The 21,995-nt window shown below is 44.0% G+C and overlaps 1 protein-coding gene across 8 annotated transcripts in view; it reads right to left on the bottom strand.

The window, feature by feature from the left end:
* The window catches only part of LOC126398118 (microtubule-associated protein 4), a 162,049-nt gene that overhangs the window by 22,874 nt on the left and 117,180 nt on the right, over positions 1-21,995 (bottom strand). For 7 of the 8 annotated variants that reach the window (XM_050057335.1, XM_050057334.1, XM_050057337.1 and 4 more), the window contains one exon: positions 348-1,453. In XM_050057335.1, the coding sequence (XP_049913292.1) occupies positions 348-1,453 (1,106 nt within the window). Of the gene's footprint in view, positions 1-347; positions 1,454-16,818; positions 18,580-21,995 lie in introns of those variants that run through there. The other variant, XM_050057341.1, reaches the window with a different exon arrangement.

Genomic DNA, 21,995 nt, shown 5'->3' with positions numbered 1-21,995 from the left:
TCTGCAAGTGTTGTGAGGACTCTAAAACTTCACCTGATCCTCCCTCGGCATATGGGTGAGTAGATAATGGCTGAATTTTCATTTTTGGGTGCACTATCCCTTTAAAGTTAAACTCATCCTACCATACTGTCTGCAATAAAAAAATAACCTTGAACTTACCTTGAGTTTCATGTTGGAAATGGACCTGAGTGAGTGTGTCTTACACTATGAGGCAGGTTTCAGTCTAATGTGATACTAATGCAACAGTCTGACCCATGTTTGTTTTCAGGATAGATTTTAAGAATCCCATCAGCATGTCAGTGTGTGTGGTGAAACATCACATCCTCAAAGCTTACAGTGAGTCCTACCTTGGTCTTCTTCTCTGCACTTGCCATGTCTCTGCTCAGAGGGGCGCTGCTTCCATTAGTTGCAGGTTTTGCCTTCTTGGCCTTCTCTCCTCCGTCTGCTTTCGCAGCCTTGTCCTTCTTGTCGTCCTTTTTCTCCACAGTCTTTTTGTTGGCCTGCACTTTGTCCTGCTTCTCTTCCTTATCGCTCTTCTGCGTTGGTTTCTCCACCGGCTTCTCAGGCGCTTTCTCCACCTCGTCGTCTTTCTCCGCCTTCTTGTCCTTGTCTTTGTCTGTGTCGGCCGTCTCTATCTTGGTGTCTTCCACCTCTGGTGTCGTCTTTGCCTCCACGTCGGCCTTCTGCTCCAGCTTGTCAGAACTGGTATCGAGCTTGACGGGTGTCAGCTGGGGCTCTGGGGTTTTTTCAACTTTGTCCACGTGCTGCTCTTTGTCATCCTTCATCTCTGTCTTCTCGAGCTTCTCAGTGTTTTTGTTCTCAATTATTTCTTCCACTTTGGGCTTCTCATTTTTGTCCACTTTTTCCACATTCTCTGTTGTCTCCACTTTGCTGGTGACTTCTTCTTTCATCTCCACATTTTCTGTTTTCTCCGTCTTGTCTATTTTATCTGTCTTCACAGATTTATCAGGTGATTCTTCTACCTTGATCATTTTATCCTCCTTCTCTGCTTTCTGCTGCACTGACTCCACTTTCTCCTTCTCCTTTTCTGTCTCCTTTTTTTCTTCCACCTTCTCTACCTGTGCCTCCGTCACCTTTACTTTCTCTGTCACTTTCTCCTCTTTAACTTTTTCTGCATCTTTCATCTCTTTTTCCTTCTCTTTCACCTTTTCTGCCTCCTTCTCCTTCTCTGTTTGTGTCTCTATCTGCTTCTCCTTCTCTTTTTCTGTCTCTGCCTCCTTCTCCTTCTCCTTCTCTTTTTCTGTCTCTGTCTGCTTCTCCTTCTCCTTCTCTATCTCTTTCTCCACCTTGGCTGGAGTCTCACTGATTGCGTATTCCACCGTCACGCTCTTCTGCTCAGGTTTATCCAGAGGGTCAAACAGGTCCACGTTCTTTACGTTGTCCTCCTGCTTCTCCTCCTTCTTCTCGGCCTTCTCGGTCTTGTCGGATTTTACTGGAAAGAGAGGTGATTTGAATTAGAAATCATGCAAATATATTATGAAGAATATACCTCTTATCTGATTCAACAACACACACAGGTATTGAAACAGATAGTCCAAGTGCTCCCAACAACGACTTCTAGCTTAATACACCAAAATCTCATCCTTGACTTGCCTGACACTAATATCACAATCACAAATGTCAGGTGAAGCCTGATCATAATGGACATATTTTTCATTTTTCTGCACACAAAAAACAACACACTCAAATGGAGTATCATCAGACCACAGAGAGAGTTCTTTCTCAGACACCTCAAGAAATTCAAAGTGAAAACCAACTGAAACTATCATCCCCACACACAGAAAAACGCAGTATCAGACGCCTCCAATACTGCCCAAAATGCTGCATCAGCTATCAGCAAGTACTCACAGCTATGCACCAAACTAATACCAGATGCTTTATCAATAAACTTTAAGTAGTTTCACACTTGCAAAAAAAGCAGTTTACATGGCAATCAATTCTTCTTCTGTGCTCTAAAACAGTAGTGTACACAGCAAGTTGCGCTCTGCAGCCACTGTTAACTACTGTTTTAGAAGAATTGCTTTCCAGTAAACAGTGCAATGTTAGCTGTTAGCAAAATGTCAATTCAAATAAAAGGGAGTTCTGTGGCATTTATTCTCTGTATGTATTTGTTCATGTTTTTCAAAGGGTTTACCCTGAGCCATGCTATATAAAACTGATAGCGACCATTTTACATGCCTCCACCACCAGCTCCTCCTTTTCATGCTGTGTCTGACTTATCAATGTCATTTCTGTTTGTCATTGATGCTGCTCTGTTCTGTTCCCAGGAGTCTTTGCTGCTGCTCTCCCTGCCTTAGGCTTTCCATGTAGGCGCATGGAAGGGCAGGGAGGTGTGCTCTCTCTGCCTCAGGCTTTCCATGTAGGCGCATGGAAGGGCAGGGAGGTGTGCTCTATCTGCCTTGAGGCCTTCCACATAGGCACATGGTAGAGGCTTTCTGCGTAGGCCCAGGAAAGACAGAGAGGCCCCAGAACAGAGCCATATCAAAAAATGTAACACTGCAAATGGAAATTAAGTTTTCCTCGACTAAAGTGGTCCGGACAGAAATTCAGTTTAAACACAAGAAAAAAAATCACGTCAGAAGCTGGATCAGAGAATTGTGACTTTTTTTCATTAGAAAATAACTAAAAATCATTAATCGATTGTTAAATTAGCAATTAGCAAAATAAAGGAATCAATTAATGTAAACGAAACTGATGGAATCACTGTCCAACAAATGCATAATCAAGAGGCCATATCTAACTCATCTCACCCAATACTTCTGCCAACTTCTGAAGAAAAATAAACATAAAAGCAGCCTTTTTACTTCTGTAATAAAGCCTTGTGAATTCTAATTTCCAGTTCTGGTGAATATACCGTTGCATCTCTGTGTCATGTTCCTAAATAAACAGCTTTCGCTGATCAACTACATACTGTGATTATCATTTACTGAGTGATGTGTTATACATCTGTCTATACTGTATGCAACACTGCTGACACTGTGTACTGGGTGTTTTACAGACAGTACAAGGAACAAATTCCACCCACTCTGGTCAGATATCCTGTAAACTGAAATGACTGATACTTGTTTAGAAAAGAGACATACATTTTATCTCAAAACAGTGAGAGGAAAATGTCCTTGAGACTTAGTGATAAAGGACTTTGTTTTCCTCAGAACCCTGCGAGTCTGCGTCCTTTGCTCCTGCACGGTTCACTGAAGCCATACCTGTCCTCTGTGTCAACTGATTTCTATGCCTGAAGGCAACCACGACTATTCTACGTGTTAAAAGACCCATTAGAGACAAAAGATTCAACATTGTTCTTGATGGGTTTTTAGGAGTAACAGGTTAAAACACAAATGAGCTTCACCAGCCTGCTGCGCCGTCCTCCGTCTCATTTATCTTTTCTGTTTCTCCCCATCTGTCTTGGTCAATCTCGACTGTCAAACATCATCTGATGGGGCAGAAATAGCTTATAATGAAAGCACAACTCGTCCTGTTGCCCTGGCTACCATACCAAGAGAGGATGCGGACAGTTTGGATGGAAAAATGAGAACAGGACACAAACAAAAACTAATTTCTGAGACATCTGTGAAGGTGAACTGTGAACCTAGAACCTTAAAATCAATGCAAAGAACATTTTGTCTCATCAGTATCAACGTTTACACACCTGCTGGGGCGTTCCTGAACAAAAACCTATTGCTAACTTTACTCTCAGGGGTCTTTGGATCCATAATGGCTTCCGTACAGTGTCACATAAAGATACAGGTGGTGATGTCTGTATGAGATCTTCTATATCAACAAGCAAAAGATGGGACTCAGCCGATGAGAGTGCTCCTTGTGTTGTGCCAAGTTTGAGAAAAAATCAATAGTAATCTTCAGTCTATTTATTCGATAGTTTTGCTTGAATGGGTCCGACAGAAAATAAAAACACTCAGAGTACAAAGAAATTCAGTAGAGTAAATTGAACACTTGGAGTTTGTAGGAGAAGTGGATTATTTTCAGACCTGCTTTTTTAGCGTGACCAGAGACAACATACTACGAGTCTGGATGATGCTGCCGCCCTGCTAAACATGCATGAAATATCATGCAATATAAACAAGCTAAAAGTAGATATTTCTCTCGTGTGTTGACTCACTGAATGAAGCATGTGCATCATCTGACCTCAGGTGATGATGACCTAACACTGGGGTGAGCTGAGCACGGTCAGAGCTACTGACTCTAGCTGTGTCCCAGATTAGGATCCTGGATCCTCTGATGTCCATATTGTTTTAAGTGAATGCAGCATAACAGATTCTGGAACAGTGTATTCTGTGTAGCCTTCACAATAAACCATCCACGGTGCACCCGTCACACTGACCTCTGCAAACCCTCCCATCTATGAGGATGGGAAATGTATAAATTTGCCTACGTTGCAAGAGGACTATTCTCTGGACCAGGACAAACACACGGTCTATTTCTGCAGCTGCACACAGATTTACAAAGGTTAAAGGAGTTCAGAGGGACAGGACTACAAGTCCCAAGTTTGTACCAACACCCTCCATTGTACAACAGTTCAAAGGAGCTTCAGTAAATATTAATAGTGCAACATCAGAAATGTTTATGTCAATGAATTCGTCACTCATATTATGCTTCTTCGGTGGATAATCATACTTGAAGTTTTGGAACTACAGATCCCATGATCTGGAGGCTTTAGGGATGTAAACAGGAAGTATAATGTTGCCACAGATCCAGTTACTGAGTGTGTGCTGCAACTTGAGCCCTGCTTTTTTTAGCCTACATTTGTTTACATTTTTTAAACTGGCACTGTTATGCTAACTTAAGTATGAGCAGCATCTTTTATAGGATTTCTATGTAGATTTATGGACACTTATTTGCAACAGGAATAATCCTCTTGAAAGCGTTTCACATTGAAGCCTAAAACTGAGCACAGCGTTAGTTCAGTCAGGACACGATGTGAAGCTCAGCTCACATCCCAGCTACATCAGCTGATCTCAAACAGCCCAATCAACTGACGGTGCAGCTGATTGATGGAAGGGAGTCAGATCACATGATTCCTTTCTATGCAACCAAATCTCTTTCAGGGCACCCTATTTAAACTGCTCTGGCCTGCCTACTGTTGCTGCTTCCTCTGCAAGCTGCTTTGCAACCTGCCTCCACCCCAGCTCCTCCTTTTGATGCTGTGTCTGACTTATCAATGTCATTTCTGTTTGTCATTGATGCTGCTCTGTTCTGTCCTCCTGGGGGTCTTTGCTGCTGCTCTCCCTGCCTTAGGCTTTCCATGTAGGCGCATGGAAGGGCAGAGAGGCCCTAGAACATAGTCATACGGTCAAATGTAATGGAAATAAAGTGTTCTTTGACAAAAGTGTCCTAACTGAAATATGTGTACCATGGTGCATGTTCAGATTGTAGTTCCTGAGATCCTGAGAAGAAGTACAATTTTTGACGCAATTTGCGGCAACCAGGCTCTCAGAGTTTATTTGCCTCCAGCCGTGTCACACAGACACGGTTGCTGCTCCAGCTGCTCAGTGTGTTGATAAGTGGGTCAAATCAACGAGCCAAATTACATAACTAATGTTACAGTGTGTTTAGAACAGCGGCATGTACCTGTCCCTTTCAACTCACGCACCATCTTTTCCTCATGTGTTTTCCTATGTTGGGTGAAATTCATCAAGGAAGTCAGTCTGATGGTTTTGGTTATGGATTTACCATTCGCCTCTTTTTCTCTTCCTGAGACTGATCAATTGGGAGGTATACCATGTCTGATCATCTGACTGCCTGTGTTTGTTGCCCTGTTCGGCTTCTTTTTATTTCCAGATCTTAGCTATTAACCTGGTGACTACAATTTCATTACTAATAAGAATGGCCAAAAATATGAAACAAACTGTATGACATTGAAATTCATTCATATTCATTTCCGTCACTTAAATGGCCTACTGTGAATTCACTCCTACACAGCAATATCACAGTGCTGCTGATCAACAAGCTTATTGGCTTTTCCTTTCAGCTTTTATTGCCTCTGAATTCTCTTCCAGGCCTCATTACCTGCCTACTGTACCAAACAAGACAAATGACAAGGAAAACAAACAAAAAACAGAAATCAGTGCCACAGTCTACGAAATAAGGGTTCCACAGAGGTTCTTCCTGAAGCGCTGATGTTCTACCCAGAAACATTTGCTTCTGAAAAACCCTTTGAAGCCCAGTTCAGACGCATGAGCACATACAGCGAGCAGCAGCAGCAACCCACTGTCCAACACTGCCACAGAGGGCTCTGCGGGGACGGAGCACCTGCTGCAGCAAGCCAACATGCCGCCTGTGGTCATTTTGACTTGACCAGTAGACTTCAGTACAAGCCGGCTGGCTGTTGAAATACTTGACGTGCTATACGTTCTAAAACCAGCCACCGGCAATTTGACCAGCTTAGTTGCAGGTGACACCATCAGCTGGCTTAAGTAGAGCTCAAACCAGCCAGACCGGTGCAACTTTTCTCTGCAACGTTCTAAAATGGTTTTCTCTCGTCGCGAATCCTTGGTTTGAACTGGACTTTATGGTGAAAAGGTTCTTCAAGGGTTCTTTGAAAGAGTAGGGATTCCATTAAGAACCCTCTCTGTGTGATGCTAACAGTTAGCCCTGTAACTCTGAAGAAAGATTTATTCAAGAATCGTTGAAGGCATGGGTGTTAAAAGATCCTCACCCTTAAACATTTAATCATCTATCTCTCAGACGGTATTGTTCTGTAATCACAGAACAAAAGTTTGCAAATAATCGAGACGATCCTTGATTTAACTACTGCTGTTCATTTCTGGTGTACATTGTGCAACGCCCTCTGTTGATGACCCATCCTTGATTACAATGGTTCAGCTCTAGACTGGCTGAAAAAAAGGCTAGTTTGCTAGACTGCTCCAAGAATCAAAGAATCCTCAGTGGAGTCAGTTCAAGAACCAGAGCTGATTTGGTGGAAAGGGGGTAAGAAAGGGTTCTGAGTGGAACCATTACACTGTAGAAGTGTCTTCCATGAAACCTCTCATCGGGGGTTCTGGGTGGAGCCTTTCACAGATGGTTTATTTGAAGGTAACACAGCCTGTCAAGCCTAAAGTAGCCTATCAACATTATCAATACATCTAAATGGGCATTCATTAATATGTTTTACCACAAGGTGGCTACTCTGCAGCAGGGTCTTTATGATAAACTTTGCAGCGTCGGCAGTAAAAGCAAACCAACCTGTTCACACCAGATTAAATACTTAATTTAACTTTAAGACCTTTTTTGGAATTGGAATCCATAGCTAGCCTAGCTAAGGAGACTCAAGACTATCAACTCCTATTGAGGTTTGGAAAAGGTGCTAGGCCGCAGGTGTATGATGCACATTTTAGTTGATGAAATGTTAAACATTTTTCTTATTTGGTGTAAAGGCTACGCATTTTTACAGTTGAAGTTTTCTTATTTGGTGTAAAGGCTACGCATTTTTACAGTTGAAGAATATAAGAACTTCTTAAGGTTTCTTTGTCATAGCCACAGGGAGCCACTGGTGATGGGCAAAGGAGCGGCATGTGGCTCTGGAGGTTGCCTACCCCCTGCCCTATGGGACAAAGTAGAAGACCCCTGTATGGTTCTGGTTGGCACCTTTATTTCTAAGAGTGTAGGAGTTCCATTAACACCAATTCTTGACCTGCCTGCACGTTTCTCACCTGCAATGTTGCACAAACAACTGTTCATTTAACAGAAAACACATCAGGATTTAATTCTCCCTCGCACTCACTTCTGAGGCCTTAAATGTTTTCTGTTATTTTTGGCACATTAATCAATGAAATCACGTTAGAGGACTTAGAATTAGGAACATGACGATGAAACAAAGAGCTGAGACAGAGAGAGGGGTGGCCTCTGATCCCAGTGCTTGAGAGTCAGCGTGGGAAATATTGATGAGCAGATTTAGAGGTGAGTGGGTGGACAGAAAGAGAGCATGAAAAACGATTAATACGGAGGTAACACAAAGGTGAAACACAGAAGAACTGGTTAGGTTTTATAGCTACTTTGGGCAAATCGTACCATACCAGTGATGATCTTTAAAAAACAAGGGACTGCAAGAGATAGAAGAAGGATAACATGGGAAGGAAAGGAGGAGACAAGACTGGGGGAACTGGGGCGTAAGGCTTTGAGCAGAGTGAAATGACATTGTTAGCTTACATAACATACAGCGACCCCAGACCTGGAACAGTGACAGACATGAGACCAAACAGAGTGAGCGTAAATAGGTGACTATATGCAAGGGAAAAAAACCCTGACCTAAATAAAGCGAGACAGCGGTGTGACAAGACAAGAGAAAGGGAACAATAGAAATGGGAGTAAATTCATTTCTGTCCTGTAAACAATGAGAGACTCAGGAGATCAACCTGATCCTCTAATTAGGGCAGGAATCTGATACGTGTCAGAGCCGTGGAAAGCCCGGTGAAAATGGCTTTATTTAAGCAAACAGCAGGGGGTGGAACCCAACCCACCCACTCTCACACTCTTTCCAGGGTGACTATTTTTCACAATGCTCTTCCTTTCTTTCAGTACAGTTTGCAGTGCTCCTTTGTCATTAAAACCACTTTGATTCTGCCAGTTTTTCACTTGAATGTCACCACAACAGACACAAACATCCACTATTCTCCCTTTCTTTGTTCTTCACCTGATCCTGCGACTCCTGCTCCTACCAGAGAAATACTATCCTGGAGATTTTTTCAACACTTAGACCAGAAAATTCAAGAGACAAATGTGATGAAGGGAGCACTAAAACCCCAGAGCAATGGGACCGGAGGGAATCACAAATATTACATGAGCTCAAAGTGTGACCTGTCTACAGATGGACTATCCAGCAACATGAAGAGAAAAAGGAGAAAAGAGCAATCACTCACCTCCCCAGAGAGGGACATTAATTATTAACTGGGCTTGTGATTGGAAGCATCAATCACGGTGAACCTTCAGGGTGTAGGTTGGTGATGGGGGGCCATTACTGAGGGAAATATTTCATGAGAACATGCTCGTACAGTGGAGGTCAAGCATGATGTCAGCAATAACTCCCAAAGTGAAGTCATGGCAACATGAATCTGCTTCCACACCTCTTAGATTGGCTTCAAATTTGGTCTGAACGTGCCTTCATATTAGGGGTGTAAATCACAAGTTGCATCATGATACAATGTTCTATGGATTCTCTGGACAACGATACGATATTTGCTCACAAAGTCTGCTACGATACAACTTCAATGGGGCTAGGCTGCTAGTAGGGGTGGAGGAAAATTGACAGCGAAATTTTAGGATATTTGGATATTTGTATCGCTATATGGCTGCTAAGAATTGATTTATTTAATATATAAAAATGTCTTCAATAAACATTAGTCATGCTGCAAATATGAAATACAATTTTGGTAAGCTACTACAATGATAAAATCAATTGTTTGACACAGATGTGCCATGGGATTTTCAAAATAAAGGCGATCATATCGATAAGACAGGATCATTGATCACTGAAATTAAAGTAGGGATGGGCATTTTAAATAACATCCATATGCATATTCTCTTTTAATTGTCACAGAGTTGTCAGGTACTACCAAAAAATAAATCTAATCTAAGAATAGGAATTTAAACTGGTCAACAAAAGAAAACAAGGGCAATCTGAAATTTATTATTGAACAACTATGTGTCAATTAGCCTATCAAACAATAAATTCAAAGTTAACATAAAAAACCCAGGAAACTTTCTGTTGCTGCCGTTACATAGGTTAAACACAGCGCTGAAGGACTGTCTCCAAGCTACTCTCCTTCTGGTTAGTTCAATGTCTGCCTGGTTAGCACGAGCTAACATAGCAGCAGCAACAGCTAACATCCAGCATCGAGCCGTTAAACAGTCCCATCAAACTCACACCGACACAGGAACGGTTCTACTCGGTTGTTAAACCCGTCAATAACCATTCGTTCACTGGTTCCGAATTGGTCCAGCCATAGGGTCCGGATTTCTCCGTAGTCATTAGGTCAACGTCGACACAGTTTAATAAGTTAAGCGTCATACTTGGGTTTGGCTATGTTGTTGAGCTAGTTTGCTGTCTCTGTCCATCAGTCACTCACTCTACAGCAGGAAACGGCACTTCAAAATAAAAGCTCTGTGCTGGAAATTCACAGTACTTAAAGATAAAGTGTGTTTTTTACAAACCTGACATGTTTCTGAGTCACTTGCGGTCCATTCAGAATAGATCCGTGACCCACTTTTAGACCCACCAGTTGGGAACCGCTGTTTTAGTTAACGATACCTGTGTGATGCTAACAGTTAGCGCTGTGCAGGAAGACTTCATATGGCAATAATGTTGCTGTTGTTGTCACACGAGCGGGGCACTTTTGATGCTCCTCTGCGTGGCTCACAGCCCCTGCTCAGGGTTTTAGCTGGATCTCAACCTGCTGCATTAGCGGAGCTGCCGAGGCCCCAGGATGGCCCTAACTCTTGTATAATATGTGGCTCCGGCCAGCAGGGAACAATGAGCATCTGGGTGCAGTGAGCCAATTCATTTGAAGGTTTCATTAGCATAATGATTACACTTAGAGCTCATTTAGGGCTGTTAAGCCTGGACTCTCCTGAAGAGCTCGGCCTCACCTCAAAGTTTTTTTTTCTTCTTGTCTTATTAACATGCTAAAATATGCAGACTCTGCTCTCCCATTAAAAAACTTTAAGCTGTCTCATGTTCTTTTTTTTTTTTTTTTTTTTTAGAAATGTAGGTTAAAAAAGGCACGTCTAACATTTGTATTGTAAAGCAAAAAATTGGGATTAAATAATCTGCATGACACATAAGCATCTACTTAATGTCTTTGCTTCTCTGTGAGGACACGACACTGGTCTCTTAAGATGTTTGCATTACACTGACCCATGATGTTCGGCTCATGAAGGTGGTTTAATCCCCATTAAAGCTACTTATGAAGTCATCACGAGGGGCGGCTGAGGCTCAGGAGGTAGAGCGGTCGTCTGCTAATCAGACGCTGACTCACCTGTCCCCTTCTGGCCCCTGCAGTCTGCATGTTGGACTCACTTTGGGCGTGAAACTGAACCCCAAATTGTGTGAGTGTGAATGTTTATCGCGGCTGATGAGCAGGTGGCACCTTGTGTGGTAGCCTCTGCGATCAGTGTATGAATGTGTGTGAAAGTGATTTTAGTGGTCGCTAAGTCTTTTTACCATTTAGTGAAAAACAGTTGAAAAGTTTTATACCTTTATCTTCTGTAAGAAATCTAAAGCAAATAAGCAGAGGTCAAAATGAAATTCTCATCAGCGGAGATTTCCATCGTCAATAAACGTATTCAAGACCAAATTCTGAGGTCTTCATTTGGCTCCTCAAGTGAATTATGTAAATCAGCTCTTACAGACGCTGTCTCATTAAAACCCTGTCACTCTTTGCTCCAGAACACTTGAAGCTCTCTAGCAGAGCCGAGTTTGTCAGCCTTGACAACGGCCCTCTCTGTGAAGTGAGAGCTATACTCCATCACTGCCATTTGGTTGCACATCAAACACGGCGGACAGTTATAAGTGGTGGTGAAGTGGTAACAGAGTGGAGAGTGGACTCTGTGGTTATATGACCTATCTGAAGTGTGAGACTCTGTGTGCTGTCTGATGAAGACTCACTGACAGCTCAGTTATGAATTACAGCGGTCTGCGGGGAAGCTGCTCAACCCTTTGAACCACAGACTGTATTGGTTTGGTTTTCACGTCCTTTATGTACACGCTTGTGGCACAGTCAGTACATGTCTTAGCTTTTTCAAGCACTTTAATATAATTGGGATTTTCGTCTATATGCCCACAGGTTGTAAACACACTACATATTTACATGATTGGACAGAGAAGAACGGCGGTGTTTCAGGGATGTAAAAACCATACTGACTGGACACTTGACGCCATTCTAAAAAACTCATTCTATTGGATTAAGCCTTATATTTCTTATCTCTATTTGGGATGTATATGCTTTGAATTTTGGCACTGTAGCTCCTACTATGCTTTAGGTGAACATAACAGTCTCAATAGGTGGGTTTCCATCCAAATGTATCGCAAATTTTAAGCGAATTTTGTGAAAATGCGCAAAAGAAAATGCGAATTTATGCACGTTTCCATTCATTATTGTTTTGCGAGTATTGGGAGTCAACAGGTCGAGCAGAAGGTGGCGCTTCATGAAAAATAAAAATGCAAAAGAACACCCGTAGAAGAAGAGGGCGCTGTGAGATGACGTCATTGAGAGCGTCTCACGTCCACAACTGATGTAAACAATTACTGGCACATCCATGACTATGACGAGATGCAGAGATTCCTTGGGAACTTCTTGGCTATTGCGAGAGCTCTCATCACACTCATAGCAGCGTTGTCAACGTAGCCTACATAATGCCGTGATGTCTGTGTTGGTACACCAGGCAGCGCGCATGATGCAGCGGTATTCAACACATCCAGTCTATTCAGGTAATTTGTGAAATACACTCACCTGACACTGGAGTAATTACCTCTCTCTAAGTTCACACAGGTGTGTGTGTGAAGTAGAAGTAGGATTCGGTAGCCTACGTCATTGTTTATTCGATAAATCTGTTTCCATTGCCAAAAGTCGCATTTTCCTAATATCAATACACTGACTTTTCCACCCCCTCCAAGCGTAAAAACTTTTTTGCGATATTTCAGCCTTTTTTCGAATTTCTGGCGTTTCCATTCAAGTTTTTTACGCAATTGTTGAAAATGCGAATAAAAATAGGTGGATGGAAACCCGACTACTGACTCCGACTGAGCCCAGCTTTTATTCTAAGGTTGCATATTACATCATAGAAATACATTTTGGTGAGTGTGCACCTTGGAAAGACATTTTTGCTTTTGGTGTTAGCAACACCTACTGACACTGTAACCATGACGAGACCAGACAAAAACCCACTGGTTTGCTTTAGAGGCCAAAGAAAAACTCAAAATTAGATTTTTATGAGGCAAGCTCTGAAGCTAGAAGGAGTTTTAAATGGATTTTTGGACGTTCATACTCAGTGAACATTGTAATATCTGCTATACCTAGAAAAAGTAAGTTGCACCTATTCCAGTAGAAGGTGTTTGATTGCATTATGACACTACAAAGAAAGGTTTAACTTTTTCTTTGGCTGCCCCCTGAAAGTTGAAGGTTCTAATCATCAGTCGTAGGGTTGCTACGGTATTGGATTTACGGTATTGGATTGGTGTGAAAAGCGTCTCAGAAAATATCTCGATTTCATGGTGTCATGGTACTACAGAATTTATATTATTATCAGTCAGAATGATGCTTAAAGGAATAAAAACGGGAAGGTTAGTTTTGTTTTTTACATTTTTTACATCCATTTTTTTTTTTGCCTTATTTTGAAAGGACAGTTATAGATAGAAAGGTCGAGAGAGAGAGAGAGTGGGGGTGACATGCAGCAAAGGGCCTTGGGCTGGAATCGAACCCATGGCCACTATGGCAAGGACACAGCCTTCGTACAAGGGGTACCTGCTCTGAGAGCTAGTGGGCGCTCTGAACAAACATCTTATCATTATAATTCTAACTTAAGACCATTTTATTAACGGGAGTATGTGTCTACCTTTTGAAAATAACTAAAATAAAGGTGAAATTCTCCATCCATTTCTTAAATATGGTAAATAAGCAAATGTACATGGTATGATAAAAGTCAACTTTTACATCACGGTATACCTTAAAACCGGTATAACTCTGCAACCCGAATCAGTCGGTTACGTGTCAGTCAACTGAGATTCTAAAATCAAGCAGTTTTTTTCGTCAGCGAGTGTGCAGTGTACTTCTGGGGACATTTTGGTCCCCAGATTTAGCTGCTGAGTGAACGCTTCTCGCTTTCTCGCTGCTTTTCAGCACAGGCAGCTGCAGACACCAGGCTCCCAGGAAGTATGCCGGGCTTTGGAGCCAATTTTCGTAGCAGCCAAATAATGGTGCTGCAATTTGTGGGGTCTGTCATGTGATGCTATTGGTCCCAAAAAGACTTTTTCCCATTGACTTACATGACGAATGAGAAGTTTGTAAATCCATAGATAAACTTTTTTAACACCACAACCCCCATGAAAAGACTTATGTCACTATCAGGATTCGATTAATTTAGTCCGATAACATTTGGAACGTCTAGAAGAGCCACGTGATTAAATGATTTTATCCCCATTCGAGTTAACAGAGGGGCAAACTCAGCAAAGTCAGCTGCTCAGCCATGCCCAGACGTGTCTGGCCGTGCTCACTGGCCTTAAGTCTCTAGTGCACTTGCTCTAAGGGCCAAATAATGTGAAAGTTGTGCTGATCATTCGGGTAATTTCCAGTTGCAAGTATGATACTGAATATATTAAACTGTGTGGACCTTGAGACAGTGACTAAGGAGAAACTTGGACCCTGTGGCTGGACCAGTTGGGAGCCACTGCCCTAAATGTCCCCACCAAACCCAGTTCAAACTCTACAAGTAAAAAAGGGACGGAATCATTGAGTATTCACACTAAACAGCCAAATTCGTTTCTACTGCGATAATACTGAGTCGAGTACAGCCCTGACTTTTTCAAAATGCACCAAGGGTTTAAAGGTGCCCAAATGCACAAATATATACACATCAATGCAAGAACACAACTGAATACACAGATACTGTACATACTGACAAACATATTCACACAGAAAACAAATACTTTGCCCACACAAAGACAAACAAACATTTATGCAAACACGTACGCAGACACTGCATGATAGCACTGAGACAACAATTAGCATAAGCAAACACAAGCCCATGTCCCAGATCTATTTACTACAGCCCGACGCAGGGCCGCTGCTGGAGAGAACATTCAGTTCAACGTGCCGACGGAACATTATGTGACAATTATCTACTTGTTTCTGAGAGTGAAGGCAGCTGAGCGTCTGCCTGAAACCAGGAAATATTACAAGACAGAAATAATTTGACGTGACAGAAGATCTACACACTGACTCCGGGCGTACGTTTAGCGTGGGCTTTGCTACGTGTCTGTCGAGATGCAAGCTGATGGACTGAACTCTGACCTCTTGTGGTTTGACTTCATTTTAACCCTTTCCTCTCAAATGGGCGGGACCTCTGCTTTGTGCAGTACTTCTATTCACTAACCCACATTCTGATTTATTCTTCTTTCTCCTCTTATCTTTCTTCCCATGATCATTCCATCAAGTATTTATACTTCCTGTTTTCCAACATCTCTACCTTCTTTTTTCTTTATTCCCCTTCTTTTACCCCACCCAATCCTCTTCTTTTTCTGTTTCAAATCTCATATATCATTCTTTCCTACAACCTCTCAAGAGAGATGAAGCTATGGTATGTTGCATATTTGCAGCCACTACCATAGATGCTGACAAGGAAACAAGGACATGTGAGTTTCTTTTACATCAACAGAAGCAACGGAAACATTTCCATGACCTTGGTCAGAAAGCAAACAGATGCATAAATATAACACATAGCCTGTGGCTTGATGACTCTGCCATGCTCCTGTTTAGACCTCAGGGGGCAAAAAAATAAAGATCACTGCCCCTTTAATACTCCAGTGGACAGGCTGGCAGCCTCTGCCACACTCAGCTTTGTGGCGGGAGGTGAAAAAAAACACGCCGTGCGAGCAAAGACACAAAGAGATAGACGAAAAGACAAGCGAGGAAAAAGTGTGAGACAGCACAAAGTAAAAGAAGCATGTCCACTGTAGAAGGCACCACCGTACTGGGCCACACTTCCCAGTTAATAGTGACCCCATTTTGGCTCAGAGGTGGTCATCATTCAACATGACCGTGACCCGCTTTCAGCCATCTTGGCTCTGCCCGCCCTCACCAAGAATCTAATGAGCATTCAGAGCAACAGGAAGTGAGAAGGAGCTAGAAAGAGACGAGCCTTGTAGACAAACATGGAGTATGACAGAAAATGAGGTTGGACAAAGACAGAGCCTCCATCGGCTATAATGAGCTGTGCGTCTGTGACCCTGCATCTAAATGTCAGCTACTATACCACCTCACGCTGCAAGCTTATTGTGCTGCAACGCACATTTGTATGCACATGAACAGACACACTCAGTCGCACATGAAGGCAGCCACCTGTGTCCACAAATGCCAAAACTAGAACAATATACCTGTTGTCCCAGCATTCGCACTCTGAATCAAACCCATCTCACACACTCTGTGCAGTTTGCGCCTGATCTGTATCTAAAATTGGCACGGGGTGTTTGACCAACACAACGAGACAGATACTACCATCGTGGAATGTCAAGTAGCCCGCGGGGGGCTGCTCCGTCGCTGTCGACTTCTCTCAGCTTTTCATCCTTTCTCTTTCACTCGCTGTCTCTGTCTGACACTCCTCCTTTCAGTCTGCCTCTGCAGCTATTTCTAACCCCAGGCTGTCTGAAAGCTTAAACCAGGAAACCAAGTCTGGTTTGAAATGAAGCGTTTGAACAATGAATGGACAATGACTGCCTTCATCAATAGACCGATACGCCCACAATCTACATGCATGATAACGGAAGTATGGAGATGCTCTTTGAATAATGAGTTGTCAAGCATGAATTACATTGGTGCCACAGCACTTTTAAAGTGGGCTGATACCATATCTGTTAAGATTTTGGTTGTATACTCTGCCTGAAGTCGGATCTAATTGTTCCTATCCACAAAACTTTTCCCGGCAGTCTGTGGAAGTTATTTATATATAAGCAGAATTTTGGGCAGTAAAAGCTTAACCTACAAACTCTCAGTATCAACATGTTTGCCAGTCAGACTTTGTCAGTTGCTGAACAAGCACAGTTAAAAAGGGGGGACTGCAAACATGACCTCCACCTACCATCCACTGTGATGAAAGGGTTAGTGGTGGAGTTCGAGCCAAGGCTGGTACAGCCACCTGTGGCAAGGTCACCGCCAATGTCCAATCTTGATTTGTTGCCAGCTCCGAAGTCTACACCTGCGCTAGTGGTGAGTTTAGTATCCGCTGCACTGCTGTCAAATTCTTTAGCCATGTCAGATTTGCGACCAGTTTCCTCGTCAGTGTCGGAGCCCACAGGCAGAGCAGAGGTGGTATCCATGCTGCTGAAGCCCTTGGGGCTGAGGGGCACTGGGAGCACAATGCCACCTGGCTCCTTCTCCACCTTAATGCTCTCCACCGGGGTCTCTAGAGGTGACAGAGGGAAGCCAGCATTGCCATCCTTCAGTGGTGGGAATGGGGAGAGGCAGAGGCGGGGTTCAGGCGGGGCTTGCCGCAGGTCGATGTGTGTGGTGCCCGCTGCCGAGAGGGTAGGTGGCGGGGTCTGGGGCTGATCTTCCGCGACTGTAAGTGAGCGCTTCATGGAGTGGGGTGAGCGACGTGGACCACCCATGGGCGACGCCAGCTGGTCCAATCCTGCCCCATCTCCACCGGGGTATTTATCAGGCAGCTCCAGACTGGTTGGTACCGACAGGTGGGAACATTCGGACATTGCACGGCGCATAGCCTTCCTCTGCTGCTGAGCTCGCCCCATAAAACAGGGCTCCAACTCCTCCCCCACTTCTTCTATCTCTTCCTCCTCGCTGTTGTCCCCCGAAGAGCCATCAGATAACTGTTGGGCCCCCAGGGCTGCCCCGGCTCCAGCAACAACCTCATCGCCCCTCTCCAAATGGTTGTCATTGACAACTCCAATGACGCAGTAGTTAGGGGCCACCTGGGGCATGGCGACCTTTGGGCTGGATTCAGCAAAACTGGAGTTGTTCCATGGTTCAGATGGTGAGTCTCCATCTGCTGGGGATGCCTCCATCAGGGAGGCTCCCATTGAGTGTGGAGGCATTGCACTAGTGGGTGATGACAGCTCCATACGCTTGGCTGGGGATCCAGGAACTGGTGGCAGGGAGCCCCTGCTGGTACCCCCACATCCCAGAGCAGAGGGTAGTCTGCCTGGGGAAGCTGGGGATGGAGATGGGGAGGAGGACAGAGGGCTGTCTGGGCTTTCTCCTGCACTGCCCAGTGATGCGTTACCCAGCGAGGTGCTTCCAGAAATGCCCCCAACCCTGCCCGGTACCTTAAGCTCCCCATCCATGCTGCCCCTGCCCGGCTGCTCATAGAAACACAGCTTGTCTTCATCTGTGAGTCCAGTTGGTGTCAGAGCCCCCGCACCTACAACCAGGCCCCTCGGGGTGCCCCGGTCCATGCCTGCGGGGGACTGCCAGTCCCAGCTCTGAGCCGGCACGGTGGGCGTCAGGGACGGCACCTTACACAGCTCACTGTACTCTGAGAAAGGAGAGCCAGGCTGCTGATTGGAGAGAGAAGACATGCTGCCTCTCCTTTCTATTCTCTTTCTCCCCCTTTCTTTGTTTCACAGTCTGTCTTTGTCTCAGTCTCAGGTGTCCAAAGGTAATCTTCACCACTTCTCTTCCCTTCTCTCCCTCTTTCCTTTGTCTTGCGCTGTTGCTCCTTTTCCTTCAGTCACTCAGGTGCGCTCTGCACTGTGTGTGTATATGTGTACGTGTGTGTGTGTGTGTGTGTGTGTGTGTGTGGAGTCTCTCGTGCTGTGTCTCTGCTCTGAACTCACACTGAGAGTGAACTGGATGTGCAGATCGCTCCCTCGTTCCCTCCCTCTTTCTCTCTCTCTCTCTCCCTCTCTTTGGTTCTCTCACTGATTAAGTACAGTGGTCATGTGACCCAGTTGTGGCTGCCAATTGGCGGTTGCCAGTTCTCAGATCCCACCCACTGTGGTGGAGTGAGTAAGCCCCCTCCCCTCTAGTTTTCTCTTTCACTCCACGTTTTTCTCCCCTCAGCCCCTTTTCTTTCTCTCGCTGTGTCTCATGGTAAAAAGCGCAACGTACACACACACACACACACACACACACACAGAGCTCTGTCGTCCCCCGGGGAGGATAGAGCGAGGGCTGAAACAGGCGCTTCAGGGGGAGCGTGGATTTCTGACTCAAGATCTTTCCCAACCATACCGCCCCACACCTCACATCCATGCCCTCCAGAGCAATACAATGAATTCCTGGCTAACACTGATCTTTATTTGACCTGTTCCTTCCAGTTTTTCTCTTCGCTTCACACACCTTCTACTTTATTAGCTCCTCTCTTTTGTCTGAAAAAACACTCTAGGCTCAAATCTAAAGTCTAGTCTACTGTCTCTCCAGGAGAACTTTGTAAAACTGCCTTGTTATAAACAAGTACATGGTCCTTGTTTTAAGGCTGCAGACACGATTTGCTTCAACATGTGCATGTGTGAGATAGCAAGAAAGACAGAGGGGACAAATCAATAAGAGAGGGCGACAGCAGGAGCCAGAAAGACCAAAGAAATAATAGCAATAAGCATGTGTAAGACCATAAGCGCATCTCTCAGCATTTACAATCCAAGTGTTCACTATGTGAGAGAAGAAGAGGAGGAAGAAGGGAAGATGGGAAGAGTTATGGGAGACAGATGAGCAGTAAAGCCTCTGGTAAAGAGACCTTGTAGTCTGTCAGACTGCATCTGGTCACATGTGGAGAATCACACTCCATTACCCCCCCTCCCCATACTCCTACCATGCTCAAACACACACACTTGGATAATCAGAGGCTATGCAAAAATACACAAAAAACATGCAAGTTCTCACACATTAACACACATGTACGCTCACAGCGTATCCACCTGGGTAATCACTCTGCCACGTAGCATTTAAGAAATGGTTCATGAAAGGCAGACATGCTCATACATGCACAAATACAGTCACACACAAACAATTCCAGCTAACGCCGACTAACACGCGGAGTCGAGCCTGTAAGCATTTAACAGGAACTCAGCTTGGCAGGTTGCACAGAAACACTTTCAGCTCCATTGCTGTTACTCTGTCTTCCTGACTGCACCAAAACTGTGATTTCTAATGAAGTTGAGGTGTTACTGTGACTTTGTGCTCAGGAAACTGAAAAGCAACTGATTCATAAAGCAAAACTTTAAAAGAATCCAAACACTTTACATTGTGCAACAGAGGCCTCGGACTTCATTTACATCAACTGCAGAGTGTGGAGTTTTAAACAGCCCTAAATCAGAGAGAGGAAGTACATGTCTTTCCAGTAAGTACGTATTTTAGATATTTATCATATTTTTTACACAAAAGACGTCTCCTTGCTGTCTGATCCGCTCCTGTTTTAATATGCTGTTTATTCTGTTTGCTGTTGATGCAAACTCAACACTTCCTCCATGTCGACAAGCAGCAACATCGAGGGCTGAAAAATGAAGCCAATGCAGAGTGCCAGAAACTGCAGTTCCTCTAGTGGCCACTTGAGGCTGGCTCTAAAACCGATTCTATCCCCATAGACTCTCCTCATGTTAAAATGCCCAACTTAACAGCTGAAATAAACATGTTGACCGCCTGGTACAAAACAGAAACAGTTTTTGTCACGCACACTAATTGACCTGTTCAAGACAGCAGCACAGGGGTACATTTTTACACAACACTCCCTTCCCCAGACGCAAACCAGCCAATCATAATCCGACAACGATGCAACTGTGCTCCAATGACTCCAATGCAGTCTTTCGGATTTCCTTCATTTTCAGGCTGGTTTTCGAGCTGGGGCACGAGTATCAATGATACCTGGAGAGGTTGGAAAAAGGTATACGTTCCTTCCCTGTTCCAAAAAATCACAAAGGGGCGGGGCTTAGCGGAAGGTCAATTAAGGCTAAAAGTTACGCATATTGAAGGATGGAGATCCACTGTTGCTCCTCCACAGCCCCAGCCTCTTGTCAAAATGATCACCTGCTGAACTTGAGGCTTTAAAATGGGGGTCCAAAAACGAGTGGGAAACATAATGCTGTCCACGCCCATTATTTTATACAGTCCATAGTACAACTGCTACATTGATCAATCAGTGAAATATAACCCTTCCTGCACAGATGTTTCACAGTAGAAGCCTGTGAATCATCAAAAGGAAGAATCACAACCATAAACTCTTTGCAGGTACTGGTCAACAATATCCTGCACAAAACGTCCAAACTACAGTTTTATTCTATTAGACATTTGAAGTGTATGAATTCTTGAGTTATGGCCAAAAACATGTTTTGATAGATCACAATGACCTTGACCTTTGACCCTCAAATTCTAATCAGATCATCCTTGAGACCAAGTGAAGATTTGTGCCAAATTTGAAGAAATTCCCTCAAGTCATTCTTGAGATATTGCTTTCACGAGAATGAGACGAAGGCAAGGTCACTGTGACCTTGGACTACCACAATCTAATCAGTTCTTCCTTAAATCCAGGTGGAAGTTTGTGCCAAATTTGAAGAAATTCCCTCAAGTCATTCTTGAGATATTGCTTTCACGAGAATGAGACGAAGGCATGGTCACCGTAACCTTTGACTACCAAAATCTAATTAGTTCTTCATTAAGTTCAGGTGGACGTTTGTGCCAAATTTGAAGAAATTCCCTTAAGGCGTTCTTGAAATATCATGCTCGCAAGAATGGGATGGATGGACACACAATATAGGTAAACTCTCAATGTTATATATGAATGATGGACAGCCTGTGACTACCCAGCATGCAATTTAGGCAAAGGTCAGTATGTGATGGGGAATTAATGTTAGACAACAGGGAGAGAGACAGGCTTGTTGTCCTGGGCTGAGCTTTGTATGTGTGTGTGTGTGTGTCCAGTGCCAGTCAAAATAGCCGGCGGTTACAGGCGTTCCTGTAGTTGTCGGTTTGGACTGAAGGCTGAACGTCGGCAGAAAACAATGATTTATAACAGGCAGACAGGCAAACAGGGACAGGGTGAGAGACGGCGGGACAGAGGGTGAGGAAGACACACACAGATGAGGGCAGGAAGAGGGAGGCAGAAGCAGAGGATAGGGATGAAGACTGATTGTGGAAGTAGGGATGACAGTTGGACATCTTTGGAAGGAAAAGAAAGAAATTATGTGGGCAGCCGGATGAGGCGAGAGACAGACGCAAAGGATAATGAGTAGAAGAAGAAAGTGAAGGATGGGGAGGTGGGAAAGAAAGGAAGATCTGATTGTTGAAGGATTGAGGAGGAAAGAAGGT

The sequence above is a fragment of the Epinephelus moara genome, chromosome 11 (genome assembly GCF_006386435.1).
Source record: "Epinephelus moara isolate mb chromosome 11, YSFRI_EMoa_1.0, whole genome shotgun sequence".
NCBI lineage: Eukaryota > Metazoa > Chordata > Actinopteri > Perciformes > Serranidae > Epinephelus > Epinephelus moara.
This window is presented reverse-complemented; position numbering and strand designations above follow the sequence as displayed.